Source organism: Pelobates fuscus, chromosome 10, assembly GCF_036172605.1.
Source record: "Pelobates fuscus isolate aPelFus1 chromosome 10, aPelFus1.pri, whole genome shotgun sequence".
NCBI classification, from domain to species: Eukaryota; Metazoa; Chordata; class Amphibia; order Anura; family Pelobatidae; genus Pelobates; species Pelobates fuscus.
Window position 1 is genome coordinate 21,124,651 of NC_086326.1, and position 20,341 is coordinate 21,144,991.

At 38.3% G+C, this 20,341-nt stretch overlaps 1 protein-coding gene across 1 annotated transcript in view; it reads right to left on the minus strand.

Annotated features, from left to right (window-relative positions):
• The window catches only part of ZMAT4 (zinc finger matrin-type 4), a 361,795-nt gene that overhangs the window by 293,851 nt on the left and 47,603 nt on the right, over positions 1 to 20,341 (minus strand). The window contains exon 2 of the mRNA XM_063434627.1: positions 159 to 263. Coding sequence (XP_063290697.1) covers positions 159 to 263 — 105 coding nt within the window. The remainder of the gene's footprint in view (positions 1 to 158; positions 264 to 20,341) is intronic.

Here is a 20,341-nt window from a genome sequence, read left to right on the forward strand (position 1 = left end):
CCTCTGCTCCCCTTTACCAGCCCTCTCATCGTCAAAACCATATGCAGACATTCTCTCCTGCAGACCTAGCTCCCTGTATGAGCAAAAATAAACTAGACAAATATGTCCTGCTTTCATTTAAATGTCATGGCATCGAGTGTCCTGTGTTTGAAACTCACCTCATAATGCGCAACCCTTTGAGACTCTGAAATTAACTGCGCATTACAGATTTTGCAGTATGTATCTGTAAACAATGTTCTACCTTCAACTTCTGCAGACTTCATCTGAAATGTGAAGATAGAGGAAGAAATTAGCAACACAACCAAAGTGCGAAATCAAAGAAATTACATCAAATTGGAATTGTTAATGCTCTAAGAGCCTAGAGTTTCATAAAAGTGATAAGAGGGAAGTACATTTGAAAGACAGGGATTGATCTTTTTTGTCGTATTTTGATAGAAGTTCTATACCTCTATGTTTGATACAAGTGCATAAGATACAATTAACAATAATAGCCTTACTACTTTCAAAATTATGTGAAAACCTTTCTTTCAATGACCTGCACAGGGTCTGACTCTGTAAAACAGTGCTGGACGTCCTCACTCTGTGCATGACAGTGTCCAGAATTTTCTAAATCTCCATACAACAGCATAGAGTCAATGCTTTCCTGTAAGGAAGGCCTAATGCACGCAGTACTCTCTGTACATGGGCATTAGGTTCCCTGCGATCAACTGACATCAGCGAAGGAGGAGACTGACAGAGCTCAGAGGGACATCAGCACTGGAATCAGGTAAGTGTTTAAAGAGTTATTTGAATCACTGTGGAGGTAGGGACGCAAAGGATGGGAGGTGCAGAGAGTTCCTGTAGCATTGGGAATACATCTTTGTATTGCTAAAACTATAGTGTGCCTTTAAATGAGGCACCTATGTCAGGGATTGAGAGTTTCTGGCCAATCTCGCATTATAATAAATAGAACAGAAAGAATGGCTACTCCTTGGAGAAGAATAAAACAAATTCATTGGAGTAGACTGTCACTGCTGCAAGATTATGCAATGATCACATTTCAATTATTTTACCTAAGCCGTATGTTTTTAATTAGCTTTATAGCTAGTTAGGAAAGAAATACGCAAACAACCCATTCTTAAAGGGACACTATAGTCACCAGAACAACTACCGCTTAAAGGACCACTATAGTGCCAGGAAAACATACTCGTTTTCTTGGCACTATAGTGCCCTGAGGGTGCCCCCACCCTCAGGGTCCCCCTCCTGCCGGGCTCTAGGAGGTAGAAGGGGTTAAACTTACCTCTTTCTCCAGCGCCGGGCGGGGAGCTCTCCTCCCTCTTTTTCCGTCACCGGCTGAATGCGCATGTGCGGCAAGAGCCACGCACGCATTCAGCCAGTCCATAGGAAAGCATTATCAATGCTTTCCTATGGACGCTGGCGTCTTCTCACTGTGATTTTCACAGTGAGAAGCGCGGAAGTGCCTCTAGCGGCTGTCAATGAGACAGCCACTAGAGGTTGGATTAATCCATTTATAAACATAGCAGTTTCTCTGAAACTGCTATGCTCTCTAAAACTGCTATGTTTACAGAAAAAAGTGTTAATCCTAGCTGGACCTGGAACCCAGACCACTTCATTAAGCTGAAGCGGTCTGGGTGCCTATAGTGGTCCTTTAATGTAGTTGTTCTGGTGTGTATAGCATATCCCTGCAGACATTCAAATGTAAACACTGCTTTTTCATTACTGCCTAGAAATGTTTGTATTCCTGACACTATAGTGTTCCTTTAAGTGTTTGTATGTGACAGTATTAAACTCAGGTAACTAAAAAACATCCATTAAGTCTTCTGGTAGGTTGAAAGGTAACAGAAAATCTTTGGAACATATTCACTCTGCATAGATGAATAATATTTTTTAAACTCCGTAGATTCTTTCTCCGTTTTGAAGGACAAAGTATTTAAGCTGAAAATCTATCATCGATGAACTCGGCTGTTCTGGATTCCCTCTCCTGTTAAAATGCATTGTGCTACTGCCAAAGACATATATATTTATCTATTTATTTATTTATTTGTTTGTTTGTTTGTTTGTTTTACCAGTTAGCAGACGTTTGTGAATTACCTGAAATTCCTCTAATACAACTTTTTGCAATGGCCGACTTTAACCAGTGTGGATGTGACTAGATATGGAGAAATGTGTATTCTGAACCTAAACGATGTAAAAGGAATTTAGCTTCAGGTGAAACCTTCTGACAATGTCTTCTTTTATTTAGAAACAGAAATATAGGGAGCTTTAAGGATTCCTACCACATTCTTCCTTATAAACTTTTAGATCCGTGGGGTAGTTTGATGAGCCACCATACTATTTTTATACAGTATTCCATACAGCTCCATAATATCCACAATTAAGCATTTTAAACAGCATTAATGTATATCCCACAACAAATAAATAAATACAAATTATCCAGTTAAATGGCAGATTTTTAAGAGATCGCTAACCATTCTAATATTGCAGATCACTCTGTGATTAAACGCAAACCACAGCAATCTGTGACTGACAGACAAACAAAGACTTACTCTAGGACTACCATAAATTGTGTTTCTTATTACGTACAAAGCAATTAGTATATGCTTGTATGCCACGTTGGAAAGATTACTGTGGAAATTACCACTGTAGAAAAATATTAATTTCTCTTGATTATTGTTCTACAGGGAGCGCAGAATTATTAGGCAAATTAGTATTTTGACCACATCATCCTCTTTATGCATGTTGTCTTACTCCAAGCTGTATAGGCTCGAAAGCCTACTACCAATTAAGCATATTAGGTGATGTGCATCTCTGTAATGAGAAGGGGTGTGGTCTAATGACATCAACACCCTATATCAGGTGTGCATAATTATTAGGCAACTTCCTTTCCTTTGGCAAAATGGGTCAAAAGAAGGACTTGACAGGCTCAGAAAAGTCAAAAATAGTGAGATATCTTGCAGAGGGATGCAGCACTCTTAAAATTGCAAAGCTTCTGAAGTGTGATCATCGAACAATCAAGTGTTTCATTCAAAATAGTCAAAAGGGTCGCAAGAAGCGTGTGGAAAAACCAAGGCGCAAAATAACTGCCCATGAACTGAGAAAAGTCAAGCGTGCAGCTGCCAAGATGCCACTTGCCACCAGTTTGGCCATATTTCAGAGCTGCAACCACACTGGAGTGCCCAAAAGCACAAGGTGTGCAATACTCAGAGACATGGCCAAGGTAAGAAAGGCTGAAAGACGACCACCACTGAACAAGACACATAAGCTGAAACGTCAAGACTGGGCCAAGAAATATCTCAAGACTGATTTTTCTAAGGTTTTATGGACTGATGAAATGAGAGTGAGTCTTGATGGGCCAGATGGATGGGCCCGTGGCTGGATTGGTAAAGGGCAGAGAGCTCCAGTCCGACTCAGACGCCAGCAAGGTGGAGGTGGAGTACTGGTTTGGGCTGGTATCATCAAAGATGAGCTTGTGGGGCCTTTTCGGGTTGAGGATGGAGTCAAGCTCAACTCCCAGTCCTACTGCCAGTTTCTGGAAGACACCTTCTTCAAGCAGTGGTACAGGAAGAAGTCTGCATCCTTCAAGAAAAACATGATTTTCACGCAGGACAATGCTCCATCACACGTGTCCAAGTACTCCACAGCGTGGCTGGCAAGAAATGGTATAAAAGAAGAAAATCTAATGACATGGCCTCCTTGTTCACCTGATCTGAACCCCATTGAGAACCTGTGGTCCATCATCAAATGTGAGATTTACAAGGAGGGAAAACAGTACACCTCTCTGAACAGTGTCTGGGAGGCTGTGGTTGCTTCTGCACGCAATGTTGATGGTGAACAGATCAAAACACTGACAGAATCCATGGATGGCAGGCTTTTGAGTGTCCTTGCAAAGAAAGGTGGCTATATTGGTCACTGATTTGTTTTTGTTTTGTTTTTGAATGTCAGAAATGTATATTTGTGAATGTTGAGATGTTATATTGATTTCACTGGTAAAAATAAATAATTGAAATGGGTATATATTTGTTTTTTTGTTAAGTTGCCTAATAATTATGCACAGTAATAGTCACCTGCACACACAGATATCCCCCTAAAATAGCTAAAACTAAAAACAAACTAAAAACTACTTCCAAAAATATTCAGCTTTGATATTAATGAGTTTTTTGGGTTCATTGAGAACATGGTTGTTGTTCAATAATAAAATTAATCCTCAAAAATACAACTTGCCTAATAATTCTGCACTCCCTGTATGTATATTGAGGCTGTCATCCTAAAATTCTGCTTGTCCAATAACAATGCATTACGACATAATGTAATTCTTTATTATTTTGCATCTCAATCACTATACTAATTCAGCCATCAATGAGCCTTGGGCATCCATTACCCTAATGCCGGTTGTCCTTCCTTGCACCACTTTTGGTAGGGTACTAACCAGTGCATATCGGGAACATCGGGAACACCCTACAAAGCTCGCTGTTTTGGAGATGATCTGACCAAGTCATCTACTCATCACTATTTGGATCACTCGGATCTTTTTGCTTGCCCATTTTCCCTTCTTCCAACACATGAAATGGAAAAAAAAACTGACTACATCTGCATCCCGATATATCCCACCCCTTAACAGGTTCCATTTTAACGCTATATTCAAAGTTATTCACTTTACCCGTCATTGGTTTCAATGTTATGGATGATCAGTGTATACACAGTACAATGTTATATAACAAAGCAGGATATATAAAAGTCATTATAACAGAACGTGTTCTGGAATCAGGTAGACTCCATCTATCAAAATATTCCCAAATTCTTAGCTTTGTATACATGAACACAGTCTTCTGAGCTCTTCCTTTATTGGAGAGGAATAAAATGTCAAAGCAAGAACACTGTTCTACTTTAAAGTCTGGTGAAAAAGAATACAAACATATAAAGAGTTTCCACTGCTTGAACTGGATTAGCATCTTTCTCTGATCTTTCTTTCTTTGCTGTGCTTGTGAGTGATTTAACCCTTTTAGTAAATATCTGTTCTTGTTTTCTTGTTCTGGAACATTTTTACAAAATGCTGTATAAATATGACAATACAATTCGGCAATGATACATAACTATCTTTTCCAAAACCCAGCGACTTGCTATAGAATGTCACCTACTGCTTCACATCAGTCATTTCTTTCTTGCCCTTGACGGCATGGCAGCTAGATGTGGCTTCCTATAATCTGGATTCCACACCTTTTTCTGCCACCGGCATGTTTGAGGACGGAGTAGAGCTGCCCAATTCCAAGAGTTGTGTTGACATCATCAGTTGACTTTCTATTTATTAGTTTGACTAAGCACGAGACTGGAATAGCAGACTGGATTAGGCCGTAGGATACTGTTTTTACGATGGGCAGCCTCTGTATAAAGCCGCAGCCTTCCGCTCAAGCCATTCCACCTTCTGTCTTCCTGGCCTTTCTAGCAATCTCCCATAGACCCTCTCACAGTTCATTAAGCATGGCCCTAGGTCAAGATAATGCGAACTGTCATGTTCAGAATTTCATAAATATGTAATCTTTAAGGAATATTGATTAAGACTGCATTCCAATGATATTGAAAGACAGAGTAGGGACTTCTTTGTCTTTTAGTAAAGCTTGAGGTTGAGAAAAGACAGAGCTCCGTCATCACCTTTTGTCAAATCCCAGCTGCCGCCATAAATAAAAGCTGTAAGATTCAGGGTTTGTCTATGGATGGTCCAGCGGTTTTTGAGGTAAGTTAAACTCACCTCCACTGCAACCCACGGCCAGTGGAGCCAAACCAGATCTGTCTCTTTCGGGGTTCTTTGTAAAATACGAGACCCTCATTGACAGACCCACTTGACGAAGTGCAGGTTTCTTGCAAATAAGCATACCTTTACATATAACTACCATAAATACTGTATGATACACATCGAAAGGCTCACTATTTTTACCATGTTTCTCAGTTTATAGATAGCTTTCGTGATCTATATATATTTATTTACTTAGCACTCTGCTCTTATAAAGATTTACTATAAAGACTCGTGAAGCAAGATCGATACCATGCTTATGAGACCCAAAAGTAACAAGCTGAGCAGTCCATTGTTGGTTTTGGCCTCTGATCCTTCTGGATCAAAAACCATGGTTTGGCTTAAAAAGCTGTGTCTATATATATCACACATAAATTCAGATACGTGTTTAAGGAGGCTTGCTTGGAATTTTTATTACGCCTAAGAAATAACCCATGAGAAAGACGCTCACTCCAGAATGTTTACATTATAATAATAGGATAATACATAAATAGCATTATCTGCTCCCTTGTCTTCCGAGTGAAATGAAATGAAGTAACGTAAGCGTGATGTTTCTTCTACAGTATTGAAGGAGTTAGGGTTCTCTAGCTCAGTATATCATGTATAAGAATTCAGAGCTTTAATATGAACAATCAGCTCTGAAGCTGCAAAGAGAAAATATAAAATTCTAGCTCCCAGCATTCTTTGTAGTTCTGATAAGTTAAGACACTAAATCAGGTGGCTAGATGCACTTTGGGTAAAGCATGTATTTTTGATATAAATAATAAAATCTTAATTTTAAGATTGGAATGAGCGGCTGATCGATGGTGTACACTGTATAAACGTGCAGTAAATTATTAACAAGATATTTTACAATAAAATATCTCTATGGAAGCAAATAGCAGGTAACAATCCTTTGACGTTTAGCCAACCACCTCCATACTGACCAACAAACTGTTGTCGTTTATTTACTAAACACTGGGTTGCAGCAAACTTGGATCCAAAATGGCTAAATCATACATAATCTAGTCGATTTAAAAATAAATCTGCCGTTCAGGTTTGGGTAATGTTGCTTTAACTTTGCCATTAAGATTTTAATTTGCTGCATTTTGAAATTTATTGGAAACCTCGTACATGCATGCATCTGTATATACTATAATTGATACATGTATATCTCTGTGGATATATTAGTCATTGCCTCCATACAGACACATGCGGCATATAACAGTGGAGTATTCCACTAATGTCTGATTTTTTTTTTTATGTTATATTGCAAAATATATGAAAAAGCAATGTAGTGCATGACAGGATACAAAAAAATTACACAAATTTAGAACATGTTCACTAATATCACTGACATTTTAAAATTGACCCAAATATGTCTATAAAATCGAAGCCCATATAAATAAATCCAAAATTTCTTCAAATTACTCTGACATAGCTAAGATCTCAAGCATTAGTACGGAATTTAAAACCTACGCCTTAATAAGTTAAATACATGGACTCATGCTAATAAAATATTATTAAAATATATTTGCATAATGATCATATCTCCTAGCACACAGCAACTTATACAACAAATGAATGCACAATAAGTAAGCAATGTCCTTCACTGTGAATCAGGTAGTCTCAATTGATACACACTGCAGTTCAACAACACTATGTCTTGCCAGCATTTTGGCTGCAAGAGCATTATGGGAGATGTAGTCCACAAGATCTGGAGTGCCGAAGGTTGCCTACCCGTGGCTTAGAACCTTAGTACTCAATGCTCACTCCATGAACACGGTTAGCAAAACACAGCCATACAAACTAAGGAGTTATAATGATTATGTAACAAAAAAGATTGAACAATAACATTTATACAATAACGTTGCAAAAATAATAAATATTAACAGAAATTAGTCACAACTCAAACTGTAATTGCAGACAGTATGCTTTTGATAGTGATGGAATCTCTGACAGTTTTTTTAAATCATTTTGTAGCTGTCATAAGAAACTGAATTCCCTGTTTCGAAAAGTATTGCTGTCTTCGAGCAGGAGAGAGCTTCAGATGATTGTTGGGCTACAGATGTGCGGTATATCCTAATTGTAAGGAAACGCACAGACTCACATTGTAGAATAGTTTTTTGGTTTGTTTGAGGTGGGTGGAGGCTGATGGTAACTTAACCAAACCTGCTAATTGCATGCAAACAGCTGGACGCCAACGTGCCTTTTTATTAATCTAGAGATTTGGTAAAGTTTAAGAAAAATGTCCCCCATATCAAATATAGAAGTATTAGCAAACCCGAGCACAGTATTAGAATGTAAACACAACTTCTAGCAAATCAGATTTACTAATACAATTGGGAAGTGTGTCTACTTGTACTTTCTGGTATTTTGGTGAATGCAGATTCTACAGATATAGATTCCACACATCCCTTTGGAATATAAATGGCCGTAGTTAGCCACTATGTCCACTTGCAGTAATTACAACTGCTTGACTATGATCTGGCAATTGTACATCAATGGGCATTGAATGATGCTTCTGTGGCCTGTGTGTATGCCTGATATGTGTCAAGAGCATTTCTAACATCTCCCCCAAGTTTCTATTTATCAGCACTGTGCAATTTGAGCTAAACTGGCTCCTGTACAGGGCAGAAATAGTGAACATGGTTTATAGATCTTCTGTGCAATTAGTAGGGACTAGTAGAGGCTCCAGTATAGGTAATATGTTTCCCCCAGTGGAGGGCAAGGTAAGTGGGGCTTTATTTCTGTAACATTATATTGTACAATGCTCACCTGAATAGGCTGGACCATTTAATCCTTGCGAACCGTACCGGTCCGAACCATACTGCTCAGTGGAAATGGGGCATAACAGAATTTTGGAATGTGATTCTTTCAGGAGATCCCCCCTTTCACTTATTCTTAGTAATAAAAACGTAACAATTTCAATTATTTTCAAACAAGACCGCAGACTAGAAGACATATGGCAAGTGCATGTTGAGGTCAAGGCTGTATTGGTGCATTGACTGGTGATTATATGAGCAGGGCATCTGATTACCAAGAGAACAATAATCATGTTCCTGGATATTAGGCAACTAATTACTAGGTAATTTTATGTGATTGAATACTAACGAGTGAAATTTACCATGAGTATTAGCACTTTATTTTTGCAGTTCCGAGGTTTCCATTTTCATGTGTTTTGAAGTGTGAGATCGTTTCTGGCAGCTGCTAATGTCGGCCCAATTCAATTTTGCGTATTCATTTAATTTGGGCGACAATTGTAAAATCTGTGTGTGTCTTGTATACAAGTGCACGGGGAAATGCACTGCAATGCAGAGCACAGGAATGCAGAGACTGATGCATACCTTTCTATCTGCGGGTCAAGTTAAGTTCTCCCTGTACATAATCCGCTCAAAGGAACATTCTGTTTAATTCAAAGAACATTTTGAGCTTCTCTTCAATTCTTCAAACTTCTTGTGCATTGTTAGAGCATTCAGAATGCAGGATATGTAGTTAACCTTTTGAGGAGAAGAAGGTTTGAAATCTGATGGATTCATTCCTTTTGTTGCATCCAATCGAGCAAAATACGGGAATATAACAGGGAACTCTGTAAAGGGAATTGCAAATTGTACATTAAAAAAAAGCTGAATTTTAAAAAGTCTCCCGTTTGTTTCTAGCTCATTTATATGGCCTATATTTTGCATACGTAGCTTTTTTTAAAGGAACACTCCAAGTAGCACGTCCTCTACAGCACAGAAGCTTTTTAACTGATAGCTGCATTGAGATGGGGAGTGGTGCCCATCGAAACCCCAGGTAAGAATTCAAACCATTATAAAAGGGTTTGACTAATTACAATGGGGGGTGCATGGGCACTCCTGACACCATAACCACTACAACACACTGTAGTGGTTGTGGTGCTTGGATTTTTTTCTTTAACCTTTACAACTGAACTCCTTTGTTCTTACTATTAGAGGAACGCTATAGCATGATGAATCCAAACATGTATTTCTAATGCTATAGTGACTAGATCACTGTTTAGGGTACCAGCCCTAAACGTGACAGCTATTTGAGTGAGAGGGACGTTAAACTGGCAATGTTTCAGTGGCAGGGTTAAAGCGACAGGGTCATGGCATCCGGACTACTACATTGAGATGAAGTGCCTTGGTGCCTGTAGTGTTGCTTTAATGTTTCTAGTCGGTCCGTTCCAGTGGGTACTATTGAAGTCAATGATTTTGCTATTTTGTTATTCAGAGAAAATCAACTCTGAAAAGTGAATCAGATAACATGCATTGTTTTATAACGCAAAGAAACTTCCTTTTTATAATAAAATGCAATTTGTAACTGGTAGAGCAGTATAGCTATGCAAAAATGTTTACTCCTTTATGGTTCCATTAAATACAAAATAAAGTAAGTGTGGTCTATTATTTTTACATTGAACATATTGTATCTGCCGTGCTGCTAAACCACTGTGCAGATCGATTTATAGCAGAGCTGTTGTAGTCAATTAACATCTAGACTTTGCCCTGTTTACAGGATTGTAGTATGCCACGAATTTTAGATCAGCTTTACAAATCAGTGGTGGATGCAGGGGAGAGGAGAATCAGGGCAAGTGTAACCCCCAAAAAATCAGGGTCATTTATGTCTGGCCAGCAGCAGAGACTTAACGAATGCCAGCCTGTAATAATAGTGTATTTACAAACCTGTGTATCTGTATGTGGGTATGTGGGTAAAGGTAGCAGTGTTTGGAATCTGTGTATGTGTGGGTTCGTGGAAATGTGTATTTTCCAAAGCTAACATTGGACACAAATCCAGCAGTGCGCCCACCACCAACAAATTGCATCCACCCTGCAAATAAAGGAGTATGCCAGGGGTCAACATGAAGACGATTTTGGCGCAAGTATCCCAGAATTGTTTTGCATGGTATTAGCTGTAGGTAAAAATGAGTAAGAGGGAAAAATATTGTCTCTTTCTTTAACTGCACTCCTTGTTTCTATGACTTTCTGTAATTAGTAAATAGCTGTATCCTCACTGAAACACTTTTGCAACAGTCTTCTCCCATTGATTTCAATGGGAAAAATAGCATTTCCACTGAGCATCTCCTCGTTTGAGCAATGTGACCCCACAAGTCCATGTGCAGTCATAGTATACCTCATTTCCATGGATATCATTGCAAGTCAAACATATGTGTAAACCCCCTAAACATGTGCTCTCCATAGTGCACTTATGGGTTTCCGATAAAGATGTTGGAAAAAAATGACTTCACATACACGATGCTTCTTCCATTTATCATTACAGAAAGAGGCTTATCTGGAAAATTAGCTGCAGGAGAATGACATTTAAAGGTAAATGTCAAGCATAGCCGTAAGAGTAGTGGTGGTTTTGCTGGAGCCTCTGTTCTGTATAGTTGGGGGCTCTGATGGAATATTCGTTTTAACAGTTACTACAGTCCACAGGACAAGCCCTTAAAATGTATGTGGCTGATGAGACTTTGCTTTGGCCAACATGTTTTCCAGATACAATCAATTCAGGCTAGGTAGAAGTAGTCAGGCTATATTATAATGAGCCAGTTTATATGTCAGACATGTAGGAAAAATGTGTCAATAATTAAATAACCGTTAGACATATTACAATTAGGTGGGGCATGGAGCCAGCAAAAGGCTTCACAAAGTTATCACCTTGCCTTGTGCACAGCAAGAAATTTAGGTTCTGCCAAATCATTTTATCCGAACATGGACTTTTTGGGGATACCTGATATTAGGTTATATGTCAGTTCGGCTCATCAGAATGTCAACAGTGAAACCAAATTAGAACAAACAAAAAGGGTGTGAAAATGGGCCAATCCGTATGCTGCAAAATATATCCTTAATATAATATGTATATGTTTTGCAGTACACTGATTGGAGCATTTTCCGGACATTTGGCTCACAGATCAATGGAGAAAAACTAACCAATCGAGGGAAAATCAGGAGAAGCAGTAAAAAAAATTATCTATATTTATACATTACATTTTTATATATTATATATTTATCAAATATATAAATATACATTTTTGTACTGCGCCTTCTGTTCTCCCACTATTATTCGCTTCTTAGTTTATCACTGTATAAAATGGCATTAGCAGGATTATTCACTAATACGACAATTCAAAGTTAATTCAAAGCGAATTTCTAATTTAAGGTCAAAGTAGTAAGTAGTAAGTTGTATCTAGCACACCATTATTATAATTTTGTATCCTGTCTCTACATAGAGAGCTGTGATTACGAGTTAGCACAGAAGATTTACGCTGCTTGGGGCACCTTCCTACAGCCGAGGTATTGCTTATCTCTGTATATATCTTACTCTGATTTACATCTTTAATTTCTTTTAGTGAGCTGATTTACTATTAGGCAGCTCTTTATGTTGTACATTGTCTTAGAGGGAGAACGCTGTTAAGAATGATTTCCTACAGCGAAAAGTGCCCTGGGGCCCCTCGTACCTCTATCTCCTACCCCACATGTCCCCGCTCCTCCAACACATGCAGACAAACAGATACAGATACATACAGACACACACACACACACACACACAGAGACCTATACATACAGACATACATACAGATACATACAGACACACACACATACACTCATATACACACACTCAGTCATATACACACACGTACACTCACAGGCACATACACTCACAGACACTCACAGACACACATATACACTTACAGACACACTCACACACAAACATATACTGACACTCACAGACACACACATACACACACTGATACATACATACATTTACAGACACACACACTTACAGACACACACACACACACTCACAGACACACTCAGACACACATACACTTACAGACACAAACACATACACTCACAGACACACACATACACTAACAGACAAACACATACACACACACTCAGACACACAGACACATACACATTCAGATACAAACATACACACATACACTTACAGACACACACAAATTATTAATATTAAATGTACACCCAACCTCAATACCTGGAGAACTGGCGTGGATCTGTCCCTGGGGTCCAGTGGGGCTTCAGTGCAGCAGGCGGCAGAGTTCCTGTCAGACGCGGCGAGGGAGCTGTGTTCTCTCTACTCTGCTCCCTCGCAGGCAGTCTACTGTTGCTGGGAGCCGGAATATGACGTCATATTCCAGCACCCGGCATCAACAAACAGCGCGCGAGGGTGCAGAGCAGAGAGAACACAGCTCCCTCGCGCGTCTGACAGGAACTCTGCCACCTGTGGGCCACCTCATGGGCACCCCTATGACAGGGGGAACACGGAGGGGACGGAATCTAGGAGGCCCATGGTCTCAGGGGTCGTGGCTGCAGTGAGGGGCCCGGTTGCAGCTGCAACCCCTGCGACCCTGATAGGTAAGCCACTGAGCTGAGGTATCGTTATACGTAATAGCTCTTTTTCCTGTTCTTTGAGCAACATTTAACAGATAGATCCTAATTGATCTATCCTAGATTTAATCATGATTTTTAAGAGACAGGCTCTATCTGATCTACCTAATCTTGATAAGTATAATTTAGGTGACAAATTCTACCTGATCTACCTTAGCTTTGATGAACAATCTTCAAGAGACTCCGTCTGATCTATCTTAGCTTTGACAGCAACTGTCAGGATCCTGACGACCAAGAATTATGTTTCGTTTATTCTGTTTCTTTAAAACAAAGTTCCTGCACTGACTATGTTTTACCAATAGTGGCCTCCCTTGCCTCTAGTTCTGAAACTTACCTTCATCATCCTCACCTGCCTAGATTTATTACAATTCCTACAAAAGGCTACACCCTGCTCACAACAGGGCCTTTACAATGAAGTTGATAGTCATCCAGAAATACTTCTGTTCCTGGCTCCTGTAATAGTTCCTATGGACTTACCTTCTTTCTATTTGAAAACCAACCTGATCAATATTATCAACCTTTTGATACCAACTAGCTCCATACCAACTTGAACCACTCTTCAATCCTGCTTTATTTTGAAATCTGCTCAATACCAGCCTGAACTACATAACTATCATGCTTTATCTTGCCATCCTTATTTATACCACCCTGATCCACACAACTATCTGCATTATACAACCTGCCTAACACCATTCTGGACTTTGCTACAAAGTAATCTCTCTCTCTCTCTCTCTCTCTCTCTCTCTCCCTCCTTTTTTTTTTTTTTTAATTAGTTCACAGTTCCTTTGACCAGATTATTTTGAGGCTAATTTAGTCTCATGATACACCATATTAGACCTTCTCTCTGTGGTTACAGTTGTAATGAGGCCCGGTCCCCATTGGAGAGGGTAGTACTGGGAGCTGTTGCATTGGTTTTTATGCTGTTAAGACTATGGGGGTCTCTGCGGAACCTTTGTTATAAGGGGAATTCTGCCATATAACTGGTGGTTTTCGCTACATTGTATCCATTACCATTTAGATACAATATAAGGAAATCTTAAATAATTGTTACCAGATGGGAAATAACCTTTAATGTGGTAGTTACTCCCTAGTCTTCAGTTTAGTTTACAGAGGACAAGTCTGGCATTGTCAGACTGGTTACAGCCATTTTTCAACATAGTTTCTATTTTTTACGTATTTAAAGGGACACTCCAGACCCCTGAAACACTTAAACATACTGAAATGCTTTGTGTGAAGAACATATCCTCTTTTTTTCAAAAGTGCAGATTTCAAAAGAAATTGGCTCTTTTATAAATTAGACTTATTATAACCCCTGGCTGTCAATCAGACAACAGTACTGTTACTTCTGGGTTGCTTAGCTCAGTGAAGGAACATCTGCCTTGCAAAGACTTCTCACTGAACTTAGGAAGTCAATTGGACAGCTACAGAAGGTCTGGGTGGGGTAAGAAGAGGAGAGCTTGCAAAGGCAGGAGACAAGAGGACTACAACCTTTGCAAAATGTTTTTAGATATCCTCCAAATAGAGAAATGCATGTTTTCATGTCGGGTATATATACTAAACAGGGATATTTATTACTTTAGTATTTGGGCAATGGAGAGACTAGTTAAGTGCCCTAGAGATGAACCTTGAAGTGCTAGTGTTTAACATCATTCTGTATTGTTTGAGGTCACTGCACATGAAATGCATGGACAAAACAACGAGAAAGCAAAAATATGGGTGCTGCCTTAGTACTTGAGTAAACAGTCTGCCAAGAACACTTGAGTATAGAACAAGAGGGTGAAAAGGACATGTTCTGAAACGAGGCAACAGTAAAAGTCATAGCAAACATTGCCATGCCTTCAAACTGGCCAAAATATGGAGAAATAGTAATGTGTGGGACACAGGCAGTGAGGACACAAAGATAACAAGGATGAGTACAGTTATTTTAATATAAATATATGGACTCCTCTCTAGTGTCAATTACACAAACACTTTAATAATGTACCTATTTTCTATAAATTCTCAGAGAGAACATTTCATAAAAAGTTTATTTTCCCATATCTTCTGATAAAATGAAATTGCAGCAACTTTATATTGTAGACATGTGCAATTCGTTTTGTTCCGAATAAAATTTTGGACGAATTTCAGCATGCCGAACCGAACCATATTTCCGAAGTGCTGAATTTCGGAAGTGCTGAAGTGCTTCGGATTTCTGACAAGTGTCAAAACTGGAGAGGGTTGGGGTTCGGGGTTAGGGGTTGGGGTAGGGTTAGTGGTTGGAGTAGGGGTAGGGTTAGGGGTTAGAGTAGGGTTAGGGTAGGGGTAGAGTAACCCTACCGCTAACCTTAACCCTACCCTTAACCCCATACTTACCCGAAATGCCGAACCGAACCGAATTTCGGAATGCCAAACTGAACAGAATATTTTTCCCATGCACATCCCTATTAAATTGCTTGCTTTTGCAAGATTGTAAGGGTCGGCATTCCCAAGAACTTCTGAGAGTTTGGATCTCAGACAGGAATATGAGAATTCAAAGTGAATTCAACATGAATTAAAAATACTAAATCCATCCCATTGCAAAGGGGGGGAACGATTATATTTTAATAAAATATATGGGTTTTTTTGTTTGTTTTTTTACATTTTTTTTTTTAATAGAGCCATTTAACCCCTTGAGGACGCGAGACGGTTCAGGACCGTCATCGGCATTTTTCCCTTGCCGACCGATGACGGTCCTGAACCGTCCTAAATTTAAAATGTACTTACCCAATCGCCGTCGTTCCCCCGGCGGCGATCGGTGTTGGTCCCGGTGTGGGGAGACTGTCTGCAGCCCAGACAGTCTCCCCATGGCGGTTTAGGACCCCTGTGGCCAAGTGATCGCCCAACAGGGCGACCACATGGTCACAATAGGTGTCCTAGTCTCTGCCTGCAGGGGGACTGTCTGTGCTGACAGGCAGTCTCCCTGCAACTGTAAAATCATAAAAAAATTTAAAGTGAAAGTTAATAAAAAAAAATATTATTATATATGTGTATATATATGATATATAGACATATATTATACCTATATAATATATGTCTATATATCATATATATAATGTCATGCTAAGTGTATTTTTATATAATATGTACATATATTAATATAAAATACACTTATAATTAATTTACACACGTGTATATATATAATTTATATAATAACTATATATATTGTATATATATATTATTATAAAATACGAATAATAAATAATTTAAATTAAATTAAAAAAATTACAAATAAAATTATATATCTATACGAAATTTTATTCTAACTGTATTTTGATATTAATATATATATATTTATATCAAAATACACTTAGAATGTATATATATCTTTGTATATATAAATAAATAAAAAGAATGCAAACTATTCATATGTCCATATACAAAATTACATAAATAATTATATAAATATACACGTAGACTTCAAATATATAAATATGCATATATATTTAAATTCTACGTGCGTATTTATGTAATATTTTTACATAATTAAGTTATTTTATTGATTGCAATTGAAGGGACCTGCCTGCCAACCCAGGCCGAAAGTCCAGAGAATTTAATTTGCTATCACTGTATTTTACCCTGTAACGTTCGACACCCTAAAACCTGTACATGGGGGGTACTGTTTTACTCGGGAGACTTCGCTGAACACAAATATTAGTGATTCAAAACAGTAAAACATATCACAGCGATGATATTGTCAGTGAAAGTGACTTTTTTTGCATTTTTCACACACAAACAGCACTTTTACTGATGATATAATTGTTGTGATACATTTTCCAGTTTTGAAACACTAATATTTGTGTTCAGCAAAGTCTCCTGAGTAGAACAGGACCCCCCATGTACAGGTTTTATAGCGTTTTGTACAGGTTTTATAGGGTCAAATATATGGGTCAAATATTTTTACATTGAAAATGGCCAGGTTGGTTACGTTGCCTTTGAGAGCGTATGGTAGCCCAGGAATGAGAATTACCCCCATGATGGCATACCATTTGCAAAAGAAGACACCCCATTTGCAATACCTTGGGTTATGTCCAGTCTTTTTTAGTAACCACTTAGTCACAAACACTGGCCAAAATTAGCGTTCAATTTAGTTTTTTACTTTTTTCACACACAAACAAATATGAACGCTAACTTTGGCCAGTGTTTGCGACTAAGTGGCTACTAAAAAAGTCTGGACATACCCCATATCGAATACCCTGGGTTGTCTACTTTTAAAAAAATATGTACATGTGGGGTGTTATTTAGCAATTTATGACAGATAATAGTGTTACAATGTCACTATTGATACATTTTAAAAATGTATGTTTTGAAACCGCAATATCCTACTTGTACTTATAGCCCTATAACATGCAAAAAATAGCAAAAAGCATGTAAACACTGGGTATTTTTTAACTCAGGACAACATTTTGAATCTATTTAGCAGTTTTTTTCATTCGCTTTTGTAGATGAGTAAAAGATTTTTCACATAAAATTCAAAAAACGTGTATTTTTTTCAATTTTTCTTCATATTAAAATTTAGTAAAAATCATTTTAAAATTAAATTACATGAGATTATATAAATAATGGTATGTAAAGAAAGCCCCTTTTGTCCTGAAAAAAACAATATATAATTTGTATGGGAACAGTAAATGAGAGAGCGGAAAATTACAGCTAAACACAAACACCACAAAAGTGTCAAAAAGATGCCTGGTCGCAAATGTACAACATCGCAAAAAAAAGTCCAGTCCTTAAGGGGTTAAAAGCAAATGTAACAGCTATTTTTGTGATGCATTAAAAAAACACTTCTCTCAAACTTGAAAGTTGTTTTTATTGAAATAACTTAGATTGTCAAATTTGATGGGTCATTACAGAGTTAATTTGACTGTGTTACAATATCTTTATCTTTTTGATGTGGAGTTTCTCTGGTAAATTGCTAACTAGCTAAAAAGCTTATCTTTACTGTCCAATATTAGCTGCACGACTACAACTGATTATTTAATTTTCTTATGAGTGCAAAAGTGTAGGTTGTTTGAACTTTGCATTAACTGTAAAAAGCGGCTATTTTGTTAAATTCTTCTGTGATGGAAATAGTAGCAGGACTCACATTATAATGAAATCTTTTGCATAAGAAAATATTATAATGTGATCAGACGACTGCTGTTATTCAGTAGAAGTTGTGGACAAACAATAGAAAACTGTTTTTAACCTACTGAAGTGTGAAATAGGCTTTAAAGAGTATAACAACGAAACTTGCAATCTAAAACCAGGTGCAACAGGCTGTGCTAGAGAGTTAACAAAATGATTTCTAAAAAAGTTGCAACTCATTCTTCCAGTGATTTAATGGAGAAGAGTACCTCAGTAAAATGCACCACTGCCCAAATAAAATTTTTTAAAAATCACTTTAGTAGATATACCCCTAATGAAAACATGTGTGCATTTTTCAGTTGGGGTTTGTCTAAAAACAGCTCAGAAAAACCTGCAGATCTTTTGTCTGCAGCTTTTGCAAGCCCTTCTCTTCTAACCCCAACCAGACTTTCTGTGGCTGTCCAATCACAGACTTCCCAGTACAGCTCAATGAGAAGTCTTTGCGTGGCAGGTGCTCTGGGCAATTGCTGCCTCTTGAGTTTAGCTCCACTGAGCTAAACAAATCAGGAAGTAACAGAACTGGTTATCTGACTGACAGCTGGGGTCCAGAGGGACAAGGTTAATTTATAAATGTGCTAATTTCTATGCAATGCAATATAAATGAATAATGATGTAGGTAGTACAATCTTCATAAGAGCAACAGCCTCTCTAATTATGTATTCAGTTCTTAATGTTAGCAATGTAAAATAACTAACGTTAATTTGTGTAAGCAAATGTATAGGTTATCACAAAGTCAGATTATTTCTTCATACAGCATTAGATTTCATATAAACTGTATTCTAAATTCACTCATTGACACCAAATATAAATACTTATCACACAAAAGTAAACACCAAGAGGTTTATTCACCATCGTGAATTGACAGGAGAATTGCAAAATATGGGCAACAATAGACAATTTGACATATTTTATAATTGTGATATAATTGAGATATAGGAATATCTCAAGCTCAATTGAATACCACACATGCACGCTGTTCGAAAATATCAAAATTTTGTCAATACAAATGATTTAGAAAAAACAATTCAAATTAACTAAAGGGGTGCAAAAACTGGCCACTCAGTGGACTGAAAATATATATTTAAAAAAAATAGATTTTCTCACCCCTCCTGGGTGGTATGTTTATTTCTCATTCTCAGGTCCTCTACCAGAGGCCTGGGAGTTTAAGGGTTCTGCGCAGTATCTTAGCTGTTCCTAGAACTGCACTCTTCGGGACAGCGATCTCCGATGTCCCACCTGGAATCTGTTGAAGCCACTCCCCCAACTTGGTAGTCACAGCCCCGAGTGTTCCTATCACAACTGGGACTACTACAGTCTTCACTTTCCACGTCCTTGTATTTCACCACCTTCTCATGTTCCTTCTTCCTGATGTTATAGTCACTGGGTATTGCCACATCCACCACGACTGCAGACTTTCGTTCCATGTCTACCACCACAATGTCGGGTTGGTTGGCCAGCACTTGCTTGTCTGTCTGGATCTTAAAGTCCCACAGGATCTTAGCCCTGACATTCTCGACTACCCTTTGTGGTATCTCCCCTCTGGACTTAGGCAGTTCCAATCCACATTCTGTGCAGATGTTTCGGTACACAATCCTTGGTTGTGTCTCTCCGTGTATGCTGTTCCTGATAACATCTTGTATCCGGCTACTAGGTGCTGGACTGTCTCAGAGGCTTCTCTGCACAGTCTGCACCTTGGGTCTTGCCTGGTGTGGTAGACTCCAGCTTCTATTGATCTGGTGCTGAGTGCGTGTTCCTGTTGTCAATCTTTCTTTTATTGAGGCAAGAATTAAGTGGGGTACAGAATAAAGAAGAGGGGATGCATGGTATTTGTACAGGATAGGATCACGTTAACACAGTATTACATCTCCTACGAATGGCAGACTCATTTTGTATTAAGTAAGCTTTCCAGAAAATTAATAACACGTATAGCGTAGTAATTATGAAGGTAGCTTTGCAAAAACTATACAATATATCTTAAAACGTGAGTAACATACAGGTTAAGTCAGCAAGTTAATTACAGGTTAGT